At 51.8% G+C, this 19278-nt stretch overlaps 1 protein-coding gene across 1 annotated transcript in view; it reads left to right on the top strand.

Annotated features, from left to right (window-relative positions):
* Positions 1-19278, top strand: part of LOC140404494 (talin-2-like) — a 392578-nt gene that overhangs the window by 228528 nt on the left and 144772 nt on the right. Inside the window, 3 exon segments of the mRNA XM_072493108.1 lie at positions 8601-8809; positions 15086-15205; positions 17652-17849. Of these exon segments, the coding sequence (XP_072349209.1) occupies positions 8601-8809; positions 15086-15205; positions 17652-17849 (527 nt within the window).

Raw genomic sequence — 19278 nt, forward strand, 5'->3', positions numbered from 1 at the left:
CAGCTCAGTGTAACGGACACTATACATGGGAGGGGTGGGGGTCCCGGATGTGGGAGGACTGCAGAGCTTACTTGAGGAAGGATGTGAAGGTATTGGCTCTCAAGAGTGGCTCGGTACTTTCACCAGAGACCGAGCTGGCTGGGCCCGAAAGGACGGAGCTGCTAGACTGGGACTGCAGGTGCAGAGGAGATTCACAAGAATGATTCCAGGGATAAGGAGCTGTGAGGATAGATTGGAGAGGTTGGGTCTGTTTTCCTTGGAGGAAAGAACGATGAGAGGAGGTTGTGGGGTTGCCTAGCTCTGTCTGTCACATGCTGCTTATGCTGTTTGGCACACAGGTAGTCCTGTATTGTAGCCTCACCAGGTTGACACCTCATTTTTCAGTATGCCTGATGTTGCTCCTGTAATGCTCAGTGCTCTCTTCATTGAACCAGGGTTGATCCCCTGGCTGGGTGGTAATGGGGGAGTGGGGGATATCCCGGGCCAGGGGGTTACAGATTGTGGTTGATACATTCTGCTGCTGCTGATGGCCCACAGCACCTCATAGATGCCCAGTCTGGAGTTGCTGGATCTGTTCGGAGTCTATCCCATTTAGCATGGTGGTAGTGCCACACAACACGATGGAGGGTGTCCTCAATGTGAAGACGGAACTTTGTCTCCACAAGGCCAGTGCAGTGGTCACTTCTACCGCTACTCTCTTGGACAGATGCAGCAGGCAGGTTGGTGAAGATGAGGTCAAGTATATTTTTTCCCACTTGTTGGTTCCCTCACCACCTGCAGTCCCAGTCTAGCAGCTCTGTCCTTTCGGGCCCAGCCAGCTCGGTCTCTGATGAAAGTACTGAGCCACTCTTGATGGACATTGAGAGCCCCCACCCAGAGTTCATTCTGTGCCCTTGCCACCCTCAGTGCTTCCTCCAAGTGGTGTTCAACATGGAGGGGTACTGATTCTTCAGCTGATGGTGAACGGTACGTGGTATTCAGCAGGAGGTTTCCTTGCCCATCTTTGACCTGAAGTCATGAGACTTGATGGGGTCCAGAGTCGATATTGAGGACTTTGAGAGCAACTCCCTTCTGACTGCATACCACTCTGCTGGGCCGGTGCGACAGGACATACCCAGGAATGGTAGTGGTGCCCGAGTCATTATCTGTCAGGTATGATTCCGTGAGTATGACTATGTCAGGCTGTTGCTTGACAAGTCTGAGGGACAGCTTTCCCAATTTTGGCACAAACCCCCCCCCCCATGTTAATAAGGAGGGCTTTGCAGGTTCGGCAGGGCTGAATTTGCCGTTGTCATCTCCAGTGTCCAGCTTACTGCCGGGCAGTCTGTCCAGTTTCATTCCTTTTAGATATTTTAGTGGCTTGATACAACTGATTGGCTAGACTAATTCCAAGGGCATTTTAGAGTCAGTCACATTGCTGTGGGTCTGGAATCACATGTAGGCCAGACCAGATAAGGACGGCAGATTTCCTGCCCCAAAGGATATTAGTAAACCAGATCAGTTTTTACAACAATTAATTGAATTTCAATTCACCCAGAGCATTACCCTGGGTTTCTGGATTGCGAGTCCAGCGACAATACCACTGTGCCACCCCCCCTTCCTTGAGTGAGCAGGGGACCTCCATAGCCATGACCCCCCCCCTCGCCGCATGGCCACAGTAACATGTTTGACATCCAATTCAATCATTGCTCAATTCTCATTTGCACACCTTTGTAACAACCCATGGATATCCAAATTAAACAATCTGTCCGTCTCTGTCTTGGAAGCTCCAATTGAAGAGCAGCATTAGGGGGTGATCAGGTCTCCAGATTTCCCTGCCCGAGGCTGGCATTGTGCTGCTGAATATGCGCCTCTGCCACTCGAGGCCAGTATGTCTGTTCATGAGACGCAGTGTTCAGTATCATTCTATGTAATGATGTGGAGATGCCGGCGTTGGACTGGAGTGAGCACAGTAAGAAGTTTTACAACACCAGGTTAAAGTCCAACAGGTTTGTTTCGATGTCACTAGCTTTCGGAGCGCTGTCTCCATCAAGGACGGTCACCTCAGCACTTTGCTTTACTGCAAGCCCACGGATAACCTCACGATGCTCCACTTCTCCAGCTTCCACCCTAAACACATTAAAGAAGCCATCCCCTATGGACAAGCGCTCCGTATACACAGGATCTGCTCAGACGAGGAGGAGCGTAACAGACATCTACAGACGCTGAAAGATGCCCTCATACGAACGGGATATGGCGCTCGACTCATCGATCGACAGTTCCAACGCGCCACAGCGAAAAACCGGACCAACCTCCTCAGAAGACAAACATGGGACACAACCGACAGAATACCCTTCGTCGTGCAGTACTTCCCCGGAGCGGAGAAACTACGTCATCTTCTTCACAGCCTTCAACACATCATTGATGACGATGAACATCTTGCCAAGGTCATCCCCACACCCACACTACTTGCCTTCAAACAACCGCGCAACCTCAAACGAACCATTGTTTGCAGCAAACTACTCAGCCTTCAGAACAGCGACCACGACACCACACAACCCTGTCATGGCAATCTCTGCAAGACGTGCCAGATCATCGACATGGATACCACCATTACACGTGAGAACACCACCCACCAGGTACGCGGTACATACTCGTGCGACTCGGCCAATGTTGTCTACCTCATACGCTGCGGGAAAGGATGTCCCGAAGCGTGGTACATTGGCGAGACCATGCAGACGCTGCGACAACGAATGAACGGACATCGTGCGACAATCACCAGGCAGGAATGTTCCCTTCCAGTCGGGGAACACTTCAGCAGTCAAGGACATTCAGCCTCTGATCTCCGGGTAAGCCTTCTCCAAGGCGGCCCTCAGGACGCGCGACAACGCAGAATCGCCGAGCAGAAACTTATAGCCAAGTTCCGCACACATGAGTGCGGCCTCAACCGGGACCTGGGATTCATGTCGCATTACATTCATCCCCCACCATCTGACCTGCAAAATCCTACCAACTGTCCTGGCTTGATACAATTCACACCTCTTTAACCTGGGGTTACCCCATCTCTGAATCTGTAAAGATTTAATCACCTGCTAATGCTCGCATTCCAAGCATTGTTTGGTATCTTTGAATTTGTCTATATATGTGTTTCTGGAACAGACCTCTTCATTCACCTGAGGAAGGAGCAGCGCTCCAAAAGCTAGTGACATCAAAACAAACCTGTTGGACTTTAACCTGGTATTGTAAAACTTCTTACTATTCTCTGTAATGTTCTATGTTCAGTATCGAGATGGGACCTGACGAGGTTCTGTATAACTGAAACATCGCTTCTTCCTGTTTGTTACAATCATGTTCAGGCAAAGGCCTTCAGTCTGAGTCATGATTGCCCTTTTTGCTGGTGTAGACGGAGTGGGCCAAATGTTGCCTCCTATGGCGTAGCGATTCCGAGTTTCTGTGAATTACCAGACAGGTAGATAGGGTTATCAAAACTATTTGAGTGATTTTTCTGCATTCCGGCTGAATCCCTTTCTTCTTCCACTATTCCTGAAGCCTCGCCATTGTGCAGACGATCGAAAATGTCTTTTATCTGATTCAAAATGGATGACGTCACACTCGGTGGGCGCTCATCGGGTGGATTGAGGCAGCAGGGAGGAGAGGGAGTTACACAGTACTTAGTATAAGATTCAAAATTCGAGGGGCAGCACGGTGGCGCAGTTGCCTCTCGCCACCGAGGACTCGGGTTCGATCCTGGCCCCGGGGGGTCACTGTCCGTATGGAGTTTGCAAATTCTCCCCTTAGAATCCTTGAAGTTTACAGCATGGAAACTGGCCCTTCGGCCCAACCAGTCCATGCCGCCCAGTTTTTACCATTAAGCTAGTCCCAGTTGCCCGCACTTGGCCCATAACCCTCTATACCCATCTTACCCATGTAACTATCTAAATGCTTTTTAAAAGACACAATTGTACCCGCCTCTACTACTACCTCTGGCAGCCCATTCCAGACACTCACTACCCTCTGAGTGAAGAAATTGCCCCTCTGGGCCCTTCTGAATCTCTCCCCTCTCACCTTAAACCTATGCCCTCTAGTTTTAGACTCCCCTACCTTTGGGAAAAGATGTTGACTATCTACCTTATCTATGCCCCTCATTATTTTATAGACCTCTATAAGATCACCCCTAAGCCTCCTACGCTCCAGGGAAAAAAGTCCCAGTCTATCCAGCCTATCCCGTCCCAGCCTATCCAGCCTTGTCTGCATGGGTCTCACCCCCACAACCCAAAGATGTACAGGGTAGGTGGATTGGGCATGCTAAATTGTCCCTTAATTGGAAATTCATTTTTTTAAAGATTCAAAACTCGGTGTGAAAACCTTTTCTCCCTGGTGTACTTCCCTGAACTGATAGCAAAATATTCAGTCAGATTCACTTTAACTTCAGATTTCACCCAAGGGGCAGAGAAATAAATGTACATAAAACAGTACAGCACAGAACAGGCCCTTCGGCCCTCGATGTTGTGCCGAGCATTGTCCAAAACCAAGATCAAGCTATCCCACTCCCTGTCATTCTGGTGTGCTCCATGTGCCTATCCAATAACCGCTTGAAAGTTCGTAAAGTGTCCGACTCCACTATCACAGCAGGCAGTCCATTCCACACCCTAACCACTCTCTGAGTAAAGAACCTACCACGGACGTCCCTCCTATATCTCCCACCCTGAATCTTATAGTTATGCCCCCTTCATCCACCCGAGGAAATAGTCTCTGAACGTCCACTCTATCTATCCCCCTCATCATCTTATAAACCTCGATTAAGTCACCTCTCATCCTCCTCCGCTCCAAAGAGAAAAGCCCTAGCTCCTTCAACCTTTCCCCGTAAGACCTATCCTGCAAACCAGGCAGCATCCTGGTAAATCTCCTTTGCACCCTTTCCAATGCTTCCACATCCTTCCTATAATGAGGTGACCAGAACTGCACACAATACTCCAAATGTGGTCTCACCAGGGTCATGTACAGTTGCAGCATAACCCCACAGCTCTTAAACTCAAGCCTCCTGTTAATAAACGCTAACACACTATAGGCCTTCTTCACGGCCCTATCCACTTGAGTGGCAACCTTCAGAGATCTGTGGACATGAACCCCAAGATCTCTCTGTTCCTCCACATTCCTCAGAACCCTGCCATTGACCCTGTAATCCGCATTCAAATTTTTTCTACCAAAGTGAATCACCTCGCACTTATCAGGGTTAAACTCCATCTGCCATTTTTCGGCCCAGCTCTGCATCCTATCAATGTCTCTTTGCAGCCTACGACAGCCCTCCACCTCATCCACTACTCCACCAATCTTGGTGTCATCAGCAAATTTACTGACCCACCTTTCAGCCCCCTCCTGCAAGTCATTGATAAAAATCACAAATAGCAGAGGACCCAGCACTGATCCCTGTGGAACACCGCTGGTATCTGGTCTCCAGTCTGAACATTTTCCATCCACCACCACCACTCTGTCTTCTATGTGATAGCCAGTTACTTATCCAATTGGCCAAATTTCCCTCCATCCCACATCTCCTTACTTTCTTCATGAGCCGACCATGGGGAACCTTGTCAAACGCCTTACTAAAATCCATGTATACGACATCAACTGCTCTACCTTCATCTACACACTTAGTTACCTCCTCAAAGAATTCAATAAAATTTGTGAGACAAGACTTACCCTTCACGAATCCGTGTTGACTATCCTGGATTAAGCTGCATCTTTCCAAATGGTCATAAATCCTATCCTTCAGGACCTTTTCCATTACCTTCCCGACCACCAAAGTAAGACTAACTGGCCTATAATTACCAGGGTCATTCCTATTCCCTTTCTTGAAATGTACCCATTAACGCAAGTACCTGGTGCGAGGGGTTAGTGTGTTCCTCAGAATGATCTTGCTATTATCACATTGGTGTTTGTGGGACCTTTCGTGTGGCAAAATGAGGCGGTGCTTCCGACAGTAACTCAACTAACACGGAGTCTCGGAGTCCACTCAGCTTTCCAGAGTTCATTATTTTGCAGCTTGATTTATTGTTTCCTGTTCTAATTAATTTTCCCGCAGGGCTTTATAAAATTGGAAAGTGAAACATGGCAAGGGATAGCATTGACTTTGACAGGAGCAGGAAATGTTCACAGTGGGAGGTCAAATGCTGCTCAGAGCTAATAATGAAAATGCTTTCGGTCATCTAGATCTCTGACGAGATTCATTACAATCTCTCCTGTACCAAATCATTTTGAGAGTAATTCAGCAATGATCACTGCGTAGTCTTTGTGGAGATGAAAGTCCCGTCTTCATCCACCATGAGGCACTACCAGCATGGGATAGATTCAGAAAACAGACCTAGCAACTCAAGACTGGGTCTCCAGGAAGCGCTGTGGACCAACAGCAGCAACAGAATTGTACTCGACCACAATCTGTAGCTTGATTGCCCGGCATATTCCCCCACTCCAACAAAACAGGGGATCACCTTGGTTCAACAAAATGTGCAGGAGAGCGTGCCAGGAGCAACACCAGGCATACCTAGAAATGAGGTGTCAACCTGGTGAAGCCACAACACAGGAGTACAGGCATGTGAAACAGCAGCAAGACAGGGCCACGTGATCCCAAAGCTCGGCAGTCCTGCCACATCCAGCCCCGAATGGTGATCGGAAATTGTGCCAACTCGCTGGGAATCCTCACAAATATCCCGATCCTCAATGATGGAGCGCTCAGCACATCCATGTGTGATTGAGGCATTTGCCGCAATCTTTTACCAGAAGTGCCGAGTGGATGATCCAACTCTCCCTCCTCCCGAGGTTCCCAGCATCACAGATGCTGGTTTTCAGCCAATTCAATTCACTCCCAGGAAATGGCTTCAGACATTTCACCTATTCGACCTATAGTACTGAAGACTTATGCTCCAGAACTGGCTTTGCCCCTAGCCAAGCTGTTCCAGTGCAGCCTCAACACTGGCATTTACCCAGGAAGTTGCCTGGTGTGCCCTGTACCTAAGGATCAGAACAACTGGCCAATTACCATCCCATTGGCCTACCCTCCATCATCAGCAAAGTGATGTGAATGGTCACCAACAGTGCTATCGAGCAGCAGTAACCTGCTCACTGAGGCTCAATTTGGATTCCGCCAGGGTCACTCAGCCCCTGGATCATTAGTTCAAACATGGACTAAAGAGCTGAATCCCGGAGGTGAGGTGAGAGTGACTGCCCTTGGCGCCAAGGCAGCATTTGACCGAGTGTGGCATCAAGGAGCTCGAGCTAAACTGGAGTCAATGGGAATCGGGGGGGAAACTCTCCAATGGCTGGAGTCATATCTGGTTGTGGTTGTGGTTGCTGGAAGTCATGAACTCAGTCCCAGGACATCACTGCAGGAGTTCCTCAGTCTGGTGTGTTCTATGCCCATCCATCTTCAGCTGCTTCAACTTGTGGTCAGAGGTGGGATGTTCGCTGATGATTTCACAACGTTCAGCCCCATTTGCGGCGACTCAGACACTGAAGCAGTCCATGACTGCATGAAGAATGACCTGGACAATATCCAGGTTTGGATCAATAAGTTACAAATGAAATTCACACCACGAGTGGCCGGGTAATTATCATTTCCAACAAATGACAATCCAGCCATCGCCCCTTGGCATTCAGTAGCATTAGCGTCACTGATTCCCCTCCTATCAGCATCCTGGGGGCTACGATTGACCAGAAACTGAACTGGACTAGCCATGTTAATACTGTGGCTACCAGGGCAGGTCAGTGGCTAGGAATCCTGCGGTGTGTAATTCATCTTCTGACCCCTCAAAGCCATCTACAAGGCACAAGTCAGGAGTGTGATGGAATACTCTCCACTTGCCTGGATGAGTGCAGCTCCAACAACACTCAAGAAGCTCGACACCATCCAGGACAAAGCATCCCAGTTCGATTGGTACCCCATCCACAAACATTCAAACCCTTCACCACTGATGCACAGTGGCAGCCGTGTGTACCATCTACAAGATGCACTGCAGGAACTCACCAAGGTTCCTTAGGCAGAAACTTCCAACCCCACAACCGATACCATTTAGAAGGACAAGAGCAGCAGATATCTGGGAACCCACCACCTGGAGGTTCCCTCCAAGTCACTCACCATCCTGACTTGGAAATATATTGGCCGTTCCCTCACTGTCGCTGGGTCAAAATTCTAGAACCGCCTCAGTAACAGCACTGTGGATGTATCTGCACCTCGGGGACTGCAGCGGTTCAAGAAGGAAGCTCACCAGCACCTTCTCGATTAAGAGCCGGTGACAAATGCCTTGCCAGCGATGCCCGAATCCCATGGCAGAGTCAAAAAGTCCTGGAAGTTGAATTATTTGGACTATTTGGGAAGGGGAGTCAGAGCCGTTTCTCGTTAAACCTGAGATCATTGATTCACTGCCTTGGAGAGATATACCCTCAGCTTGAGATTTCTTGGGTGGACTGTGCCCCTGAGGCAAGTAGATAAGGACCCCACCCCACTCCAGACTAAGTGGAGCAGGTCAGGAGGGAGTAACTTTGACAAAGCAGGAGATCATTGGCTGTTTGTTCTCTTGCACCTGTTACTGTGCCGGTACTGTTCGCTCAGATTGTCGTCTGCTCCTCAGGTATCGCTGCACGAGAAACAGCACAAGCCCTCAAGACACTGGCGTCCGCTGCCCGTGGGGTGGCCGCCTCGACCAATAACTCTCCGGCTCAGAATTCCATGCTGGATACGGCACGGGATGTGATGGATGGATCTGCCGTGCTGATCCAGGAAGCCAAGAACGCGTTAGCCTCGCCAGGCGACGCAGAGAGTCAGCAAAGGCTAGCGCAGGTCAGCCCCTCCGCCTGGATTCAATCCTCCATATGTGCGTTATATTAAAACTCGGTGTGTGCGCCGTGGCTCAGTGGGTAGCTCCCTCTCCTCGGAGTCTGAACCTTCAAACCCCCTCCAGAGATTTGAGCAGACATTCACCCTGAAATTTCTCACATCCAGCCTGACATTCCCAATCCCGCGCTGTCCTCACACCCAGCCTGACATTCCCAATCCCGCGCCGCAGGAGTGCTGCATGCACTCACACCCGGCCTGACATTCCCAATCCCGCGCTGTCCTCACACCAGCCTGACATTCCCAATCCCGTGCTGTGCGAGTGCTGCATGCCCTCACACCCAGCCTGACATTCCCAATCCCGCGCTGCCCTCACACCCAGCCTGACATTCCCAATCCCGCGCTGCCCTCACACCCAGCCTGACATTCCCAATCCCGCGCTGCCCTCACACCCAGCCTGACATTCCCAATCCCGCGCTGCCCTCACACCCGGCCTGACATTCCCAATCCCGCGCTGCCCTCACACCAGCCTGACATTCCCAATCCCGAGCTGCCCTCACACCCAGCCTGACATTCCCAATCCCGCGCTGCCCTCACACCCAGCCTGACATTCCCAATCCCGCGCTGCCCTCACACCCAGCCTGACATTCCCAATCCCGCGCTGCCCTCACACCCGGCCTGACATTCCCAATCCCGCGCTGCCCTCACACCAGCCTGACATTCCCAATCCCGAGCTGCCCTCACACCCAGCCTGACATTCCCAATCCCGCGCTGCGCGAGTGCTGCATGGCCTCACACCCAGCCTGACATTCCCAATCCTGCGTTGCACTCACACCCGGCCTGACATTCCCAATCCTGCGTTGCACTCACACCCGGCCTGACATTCCCAATCCCGCGCTGCAGGAGTGCTGCATGCCCTCATACCCAGCCTGTCATTCCCAATCCCGCGCTGCCCTCACACCCAGCCTGACATTCCCAATCCCCCACTGCGGGAGTGCTGCATGCCCTCACACCCAGCCTGACATTCCCAATCCCGCGCTGCCCTCACACCCGGCATGACATTCCCAATCCCGCGCTGCGGGAGTGCTGCATGCCCTCACACCCGGCCTGACATTCCCAATCCCGCGCTGCCCTCACACCCAGCCTGACATTCCCAATCCCGCGCTGCCCTCACATCCGGCCTGACATTCCCAATCCCGCGCTACCCTCACACCCGGCCTGACACTCCCAATCCCGAGCTGCCCTCACACCTGGCCTGACATTCCCAATCCCGAGCTGCCCTCACACCCAGCCTGACATTCCCAATCCCGTGCTGCCCTCACACCCAGCCTGACATTCCCAATCCCGCGCTGCCCTCACACCCAGCCTGACATTCCCAATCCCGCGCTGCAGGAGTGCTGCATGCCCTTACACCCGGCCTGACATTCCCAATCCCGCGCTGCGGGAGTGCTGCATTCCCTCACACCCAGCCTGTCATTCCCAATCCCGCGCTGCCCTCACACCCGGCCTGACATTCCCAATCCCGCGCTGCGGGAGTGCTGCATGCCCTCACACCCAGCCTGTCATTCCCAAACCCGCGCTGCCCTCACACCCAGCCTGATATTCCCAATCCCGCGCTGCCCTCACATCCAGCCTGACATTCCCAATCCCGCGCTGCACTCACACCAGCCTGACATTCCCAATCCCGAGCTGCCCTCACACCCGGCCTGACATTCCCAATCCCGTGCTGCCCTCACACCCGGCTTGACATTCCCAATCCCGCGCTGCACTCACACCAGCCTGACATTCCCAATCCCGTGCTGCCCTCACACCCGGCCTGACATTCCCAATCCCGCGCTGCCCTCACACCCGGCCTGACATTCCCAATCCCGCGCTGCGGGAGTGCTGCATGCCCTCACATCCAGCCTGACATTCCCAATCCCGCGCTGCACTCACACCCGGCTTGACATTCCCAATCCCGCGCTGCACTCACACCAGCCTGACATTCCCAATCCTGTGCTGCCCTCACACCCTGCCTGACATTCCCAAACCCGGGCTGCCCTCTCATCCAGCCTGACATTCCCAATCCCACACTGCAGGAGTGCTGCCTGCCCTCACACCCGGCCTGACATTCCCAATCCCACGCTGCAGGAGTGCTGCATGCCCTCACACCCCCTCACGTGGATGGCGCCGCCTCAAAGGATTTCTACCTGGTCTCCTGGCTAATGCTTCCCTCCTACAGCACAGAAGCAAAGATGCGTCTGATCATGATCACGTTGCTGTTTATGGGATCTTGCTGTGTAGAAATTAGCTGCAACATTTCAGCAATGAGTGCACTTAATAAATCACTTCAAAGGCTGCAGTGTGGGACGTTCTGAGGTGCTGGAAGGTGCGAGATGAATGCAAGTCTTTCTTTCCGAATTAGCCCAGTCGGAAAGAGGAAGTTGGAGGACGGTGGCGAGATTAACCCGGCAGGGAAGAGACCCTGAAACCATCGGCCTCCCATTGACCAAACTGGGTTAAAATTGATCCTTTTACATTGAACCTGTTTCTCTTCAGCTTCTACCCAGGATGACAGGCACAATCTCTACATTACAGCATCAGGGTTAAATACTAGGCTCAACTTTTATTTTTATTTGTTGATGAGATGTGGGCATTGCTGGCTGGATCAGCATCTATTGTCCATCCCTAATAATCAACCACATTGCTATAGGATTGGATTCACATGTAGGTCAGGCCAGGTAAGGACGGCAGATTTCCTACCCTAAAGGGCATTAGTCAACCAGATGGGTTTTGGTTTTTACGACAATCGACAATGGTTCTATGGTCTTCATTAGACTTTTAATTCTAGATTTTTATTGAATTTAAATTTCACCATCTGCCATGGCGGAGATTCGAACCCAGGTCCCCAGAGCCTTTCCCTGGGTCCCTTGGGTTGCTCGTCCAGTGACAACACCACTATGCCATCTCCTCCCCTAATCACTGTAAGGAACATTACTCCACCGTCTTTGCTGTCCTCTGACAGACTCCAAAGAGCAGAAAACTGACCTGTTCCGAGTACTTCAGTTCACTCACCAGCATGGAGAGAATGAACATTGATTGTTTGATGTTGAATCAAAGATACATAGAAGAAAGGAGCAGGGGGAGGCCTTTTGGCCCTTCGAGCCTGCTCCGCCATTCATCACGATCATGGCTGATCATCCAACTCAATAGCCTAATCCTGCTTTCTCCCCATATCCTTCGATCCCATTCTCCCCAAGTGCTCTATCCAGCCGCCTCTTGAATATATTCAATATTTTAGCATCAACTACTTCCTGTGGGAATGAATTCCACAGGCTCACCACTCTTTGTGTGAAGAAATGTCTCCATATCTCTGTCCGAAATGGTTCACCCTGAATCCTCAGACTGTGACCCCTGGTTCTGGACACGCCCATCATTGGTAACATCGTCCCTGCATCTACCCTGTCTAGTCCTGTTAGAATTTTATAAGTCTCTATGAGATCCCCTCTCATTCTTCTGAACTCCAGCGAGAACAATCCCAACCGAGTCAATCTCTCCTCATGACAGTCCCGCTATCCCTGGAATCAGTCTGGTAAACCTTCGCTGCTCTCCCTCGAGAGCAAGAACATCCTTCCTCAGAGAAGGAGACCAAAACTGCACACAATACTCCAGGTGTGGCCTCACCAAGGCCCTGTATAATTGCAGCAACACATCCCTGCTCCTGTACTCGAAACCTCTCGCAATGAAGGCCAACATACCATTTACCTTCTTTACCGCCTGCTGCACCTGCATGCTTACCTTCAGCGACTGGTGCACAAGGACACCCAGGTCCCGCTGCACACTCCCCTCTCCCAATTTACAACCATTCAGGTAGTAATCTGCCTTCCTGTTTTTGCTTCCAAAGTGAATAACCTCACACTTATCCAAATTATACTGCATCTGCCATTGGTTTGCCCGCTTGCCCAACCTGTCCAGATCTTGCTGTAGGATCCCTGCATCCTCGTCACAATTCACCCTCCCACCTAATTTGGTATCATCTGCAAACTTTGAGATGTTACATTTTGTTCCCTCATCCAAATGATTAATATATATTGTGAATAACTGGGGTCCCAGCACCGATCCCTGTGGTACCCCACTGGTTACTGCTGCCAATTTGATAAGGACCCATTAATCCCTACTCTTTGTTTCCCCTCTGCCAACCAGTTTTCTATCCACCTCAATACATTTCCCCCAATCCCATGCACTTTAATTTTGCACAATAATCTCTTATGCGGGACTTTGTTAAACGCCTTCCGAAAGTCCAAATATACCACATCGACTGGCACCCCCTTGTCAACTGTACTGGTTACCTCTTCAAAGAATTCCCACAGATTTGTCAAGCATGATTTTCCCTTCATAAATCCATGCTGACTCTGACTGATCCTGCCACTGCTTTCCAAATGTTCCGCTATAAAGTCCTTGATAATGGATTCAAGCATTTTCCCCACTACCGATGTCAGGCTTACTGGTCCATAATTCCCTGCTTTCTCTCTACCTCCCTTTTTGAGTATCGGAGTGACGTGAGCTACCCTCCAATCTGCAGGGACAGTTCCAGAGTCTATAGAATCCCGGAAGATGACTACCAATGCATCCACTATTTCCAGAGCCAGCTCCTTAAGCTCTCTGGGTGCAGATTTTCACGTCCTGGGGATTTATCCGCCTTCAATCCCATCAGTTTTCCAAGCACCATTTTGCTACTAATGTTGATCTCCCTCAGTTCTTCCCTCTCGCTAAACCTTTCTTTCTCCAACATTTCTGGTATCTGATTTGTGTCCTCTTTTGTGAAGATAGAACCAAAGTATGTATTCAATTGCTCAGCCATTTCTTTGTCCCTTATTATGCATTCCCCTGTTTCTGTCTGTCGTGGGCCTACATTTCTCTCTGCCAATCTCTTTCTCTTCACATATCTGTAGAAACTCTTAGTGTCAGTCTTTATGTTCCCTGCAAGCTTCCTTTCATACTGTATTTTCCCCTTCTTAATCAATCCCTTCGTCCTTTGCTGAATTCTAAACTGCTCCCAATCCTCAGACCTATTATTTTTCTTGGCCAATCTGTATGCTTCTTCCTTGGATCGGATACTGTTTCTAATTTCCTTTATAAGCCAAGGATTGGCCCTCTTACCCCCTTTGCTTTTGTGCCAGACAGGAATGAACAGTTTCAGATTCAGCACCCGAGTCTCCGAATCAACTACTTCACTCTCTATCTTGATAAAAAATTCTATCATGTTATGGTCGCTCATCCCCAAGAGGCCTCGTACAGCCAGATTGGCAATGATTCCCTTCTCATTACACAGTACCCAGCCTAAGATGGCCTGCTCTCTAGTTGGTTCCTCCACATATTGGTCAAGAAAACCATCCCGTACACACTCCAGGAATTCCTCCTCTACGGCATTGTGGCTAATTTGATTTTCCCAATCTGTGTGAAGATTAAAATCACCCATGATCACCGATATTCCCTTATTACATGCATCTCTAATTTCATGTTTAATGCCATTCCCGGCATCACCAGTGCAGTTTGGGGGTCTATATGACACCCACTAATGTTTTTTGTCCCTTGGTATTTCTCAACTCTACACATACAGATTCCACATTGTCAGAGCTAATATCCTTTCTCACTATTGTGTTAATTTCCTCTTTAACCAGCAGTGCCACCCCACCACCTATTCTTTTATGCCTGTCCTTCCTAAATACTGAGAATCCTGGGGCATTCAGTTCCCATCCCTGGTCCCCCTGCAGCCATGTCTCCGTAATCCCAATTATATCAGACCCATTTATATCTATCTGCACGATTAGTTCATCCACTTTATTGCACTTTAATCCGTCTGCACTGTCCGGATTCTATGGCATAGCTCCCTGCACCCCTAACTCTGGAACTCCCCCTGTCAACCTCTCAACTTCGCTTTGCCCTTTGAGTCTCTCCTTCAAATTTACCACTTTGTCCACGATTCTGGCCACTTTCCCGAGTGTGTGGCTAGTGTTTGGTTTAATGAGGCTGTTGTGAAACGCTTTGGAATGTTTTACCACAACGAAGGGATATTTCCCCCCCACCTCACTCCGGGTGTCGTTGGCTCCTCCCGCCATGCAGTTGTCCTGCCCAGAGAGGCATCTCCTTCGTGCAGACCATGGCCATGTGACAATCCCAGCGAATCGGAATTGAGCCAATCCGTAATCGTACAACAGTTCCGAGAATTGGATTATGATTGAGCCTATGTCCCCGGGTCCGAGTCAGGATGATGGTATCAACCTTTTCCTTTCCTTTTTAAAGGTGGCTAAATCTGTATCTCACTCGCTGAACAACTGTGTGAACTGCTTACCAGGGCAGAAGGATGTGGACATGGCTTTGAAAAGCATTGGAGAATCTAGCAAGAAACTGCTGGTCGACTCGGTAAGATTTTAACAATGAGCCATAACGCCATTTTGAGTGGAGCAGTTTATAACAAACCGTGCAAATGACAAAGGCCTGAGGGAGAATCCAGGCCACCGGGCTTTCACTCCGTACCAGTAAACTGTTACTCACTGCAACAGCTTTGATAATCTGACATCTTCAGTTCAGTGTGTGAGACTAACAGTGGTGAGTGGCCATGTGTCTACACCAAATGGACGGCTCTGTGTCAAGCACAGGGTCATAACCCATATTCAAGAAGGGCGGGCCGGTGGTTAGCACTGTGGCTTCACAGCGCCAGGGACCCGGGTTCGATTCCGGCTTGGGTCACTGTCTGTGCGGAGTCTGCGCGTTCACCCCGTGTGTGCGTGGGTTTCCTCCGGGTGCTCCGGTTTCCTCCCACAGTCCAAAGATGTGCAGGTTAGGTGGATTGGTCAGGCTGAATTGCCCCTTAGTGTCCAAAGGTTAGCTGGGTTTACAGGAAAAGGGCGAGGCATTAGGCCTAGGTAGGGAGCTCTCTCAGTGGGTCGGTGCAGACTCAATGGGCCAAATGGCTTCCTGCACTGAGGGAATTCCATGATTCAAATCAGGTTAATCCCAGTGTTATCACATCCCTCCCAAACCACCCTTTGTTGTACAGGTGACACTCTCGCAACTGTTGCTCATCATAATGGGCGGGATTCTCTGCCCCGTCACGTTTCGGCCCCGCCCCGCCGGCGGGATTCTCCGTTACGCCGGCCGGTCAGTGGGGTTTCCCATCGTGGGGAGCCCCACACCACCGGGAAACCCCCGGGCGCCGGCATAACGGAGACTCCCGCCGGAGGAGAATCCCGGCCAATATTCCCAAATTACTCCGAACTCACAAATACTTGTAAAGACACAACTACCCCACATTTTGGCAGTGTGATGAGAATCCAGTGGACCCCAGTTAAAACAAATTCACCCCCCCCCTTGTAGAATTGGTTCCCAGCAGTGTTTGCACATCATTCTGGGGTCTCACTTAATATCCTACTGCACAATGTGTGTCACAAGATCTGATCTGTCTTACACACCGTGGCAATCAAAATAACAAACTGTACAAAAGTTTCTGAATATTAAAACTTTGCTGGATCCTTACTGAGATGTAAAGTGTGTGTCTGGGTGCGAGTGTGTGTCTGGGTGCGAGTGTGTGTCTGGGTGCGAGTGTGTGTCTGGGTGCGAGTGTGTGTCTGGGTGCGAGTGTGTGTCTGGGTGCGAGTGTGTGTCTGGGTGCGAGTGTGTGTCTGGGTGCGAGTGTGTGTCTGGGTGCGAGTGTGTGTCTGGGTGCGAGTGTGTGTCTGGGTGCGAGTGTGTGTCTGGGTGCGAGTGTGTGTCTGGGTGCGAGTGTGTGTCTGGGTGCGAGTGTGCGTCTGGGTGCGAGTGTGCGTCTGGGTGCGAGTGTGCGTCTGGGTGCGAGTGTGCGTCTGGGTGCGAGTGTGCGTCTGGGTGCGAGTGTGCGTCTGGGTGCGAGTGTGCGTCTGGGTGCGAGTGTGCGTCTGGGTGCGAGTGTGCGTCTGGGTGCGAGTGTGCGTCTGGGTGCGAGGGTGCGAGTGTGCGTCTGGGTGCGAGTGTGCGTCTGGGTGCGAGTGTGCGTCTGGGTGCGAGTGTGCGTCTGGGTGCGAGTGTGCGTCTGGGTGCGAGTGTGCGTCTGGGTGCGAGGGGCGTCTGGGTGCGAGGGGGCGTCTGGGTGCGAGGGTGCGTCTGGGTGCGAGTGTGCGTCTGGGTGCGAGTGTGCGTCTGGGTGCGAGTGTGCGTCTGGGTGCGAGTGTGCGTCTGGGTGCGAGTGTGTGGGTCTGGGTGCGAGTGTGTGGGTCTGGGTGCGAGTGGGCGGGTCTGGGTGCGAGTGGGCGGGTCTGGGTGCGAGGGGGCGGGTCTGGGTGCGAGGGGGCGGGTCTGGGTGCGAGGGGGCGGGTCTGGGTGCGAGGGGGCGGGTCTGGGTGCGAGGGGGCGGGTCTGGGTGCGAGTGGGCGTCTGGGTGCGAGGGGGCGGGTCTGGGTGCGAGGGGGCGGGTCTGGGTGCGAGGGGGCGGGTCTGGGTGCGAGGGGGCGGGTCTGGGTGCGAGGGGGCGGGTCTGGGTGCGAGGGGGCGGGTCTGGGTGGGAGTGGGCGGGCCTGGGTGGGAGTGGGCGGGCCTGGGTGGGAGTGGGCGGGCCTGGGTGGGAGTGGGCGGGCCTGGGTGGGAGTGGGCGGGCCTGGGTGGGAGTGGGCGGGCCTGGGTGGGAGTGGGCGGGCCTGGGTGCGAGTGAGTCTGTGCACACATATGTGTGTGCAGGAGTGCATGTGAGTCTCAGTGCTTGAGTGTGAATTTCAGAGGTTGAGGTTTATAAATGTCCTGGTTGGACTACTGCATTTCCCCCTCTCCCTGTCTCTGTTCACTTGATCAATCTCTTTCTCCTCTTTATCGATCTCCCTCTCCTTTGCCTCTCCCACAGTTGCCCCCGAGCATGAAGAGTTTCCAGGAAGCACAGAGCGAGTTGAATCAGGCCGCTGCTGGCCTGAACCAGTCAGCGGGCGAGGTTGTCCATGCGTCCCGGGGGACCAGCAGGCAATTGGCCGCTGCCTCTGGCAAATTCAGTGAAGACTTTGACGAGTTTCTGGATGCGGGAATCGAAATGGCCGGACAGGCTCAGGTGAGGCACGGTTATACGACTGAACCCACAATCTGGGGAGGGTATGAAATTAAATTCGCTGTCGCAAGCTGGAAAATTGGGTTAAAATCTCGGCATTTTTGAACTGGATAAACTCAGCAGGTCTGGTGGCCTCTGTAGGGAGAGAGAAAACAAGAGGTTAACGCCCTGAGTCCTTTGGCTCTTTATCAAACATCCGCTGAAAGTATCCTGAACGCTATTTGAATCGACGGCCGGGTCAAAGTTAAACGGAGGCACATTGCTCAAGATGGAGTTTAAAGGTCGTGATTTTTGGGGTTCATTTTGAGGAGGTCATGAATCCTTGCGTTGCCCCCGTCTCTGCTCTGGTCTGTGATTTTGAGCAGGAGGATGTACATTTACCCCCCCCCCCCCCCCCCCCCCCCCCCCCCCAGGTTCCTGAGACCCCCTTGAGCAGGAACGGGTGTCCCACCCCTTTCTTCATTCCGGCTGAGCTGAACAGTTGGAAAGAGGGACATTGGAATCTTGGTGGGGAGCTTTAAGCTAACTTTATGCAGCCAATGCTGTTTCTGATGCAGCCTCCCTCTCCCGCGCTCTCCCCCTGACCTTCCAATACAGAACCCAGTGGTGGACATCGCTCCTTTAAAGAGCTGATCAATCCCACTCTCTGAATGGGAGCCCCACCCCCGCGGCAGTCCCACCGCAGCCGATGCCGATTTCCGTGCCGCCGTCGGGAAACCCGAGGCGGGGTCGACTTCGATGGACTGTAAGATCCTGCCGACGGAAGGGGTACCCCTTCCACAAACATTCAAACCCTCCGCCACCGACGCACAGTGGCAGCCGTGTGTACCATCTATAAGATGCACTGCAGTAACTCACCAAGGTTCCGTAGGCAGCACCTTCTAAACCCACGACCTCTACCATCTAGCAGGACAAGGGCAGCAGATACCTGGGGACCCCACCACCTGGAGGTCCCCCTCCAAGTCACTAGTAAAAGGCACGAGAACGAGGGTGCGCAGATTTAAAGTGATCTGCAAATGAAGCAAATGCAGTGTGAGGAAAAACGTGTCCACACAGCGAGAGGTTGGGGCCTGGAATGCACTGCCCAGATGTGTGGTGGAGGCAGGTTCAATCGAGGCTTTCGAGTGGCAATTAGATAATTATTTAAATGAAGCGATGTGCAGAGGTAAGGGGAAAAGGCAGGGATGCTAGTTTGGAGAGCCGGTGCAGACATGAAGGACTGAATGGCCTCATTCAGGACCGTAACAATTCAGTGACCAGTCTCTCTCTCTTGTGGTCATTCCCGAGCAGATTCTAAGGATCCAGGTTGCCTGTGCTGTCACTGGTATCATTGAATCAGTACGGCTCTGAATTTAATCCCTTTGCTACATCACTGTCAATCTGATTGCCAGAGTGAGATTTCTGAAGTGGTAGCTACTGGATTGGGAAGCAG

This window comes from Scyliorhinus torazame, chromosome 30 (assembly GCF_047496885.1).
Source record: "Scyliorhinus torazame isolate Kashiwa2021f chromosome 30, sScyTor2.1, whole genome shotgun sequence".
NCBI classification, from domain to species: Eukaryota; Metazoa; Chordata; class Chondrichthyes; order Carcharhiniformes; family Scyliorhinidae; genus Scyliorhinus; species Scyliorhinus torazame.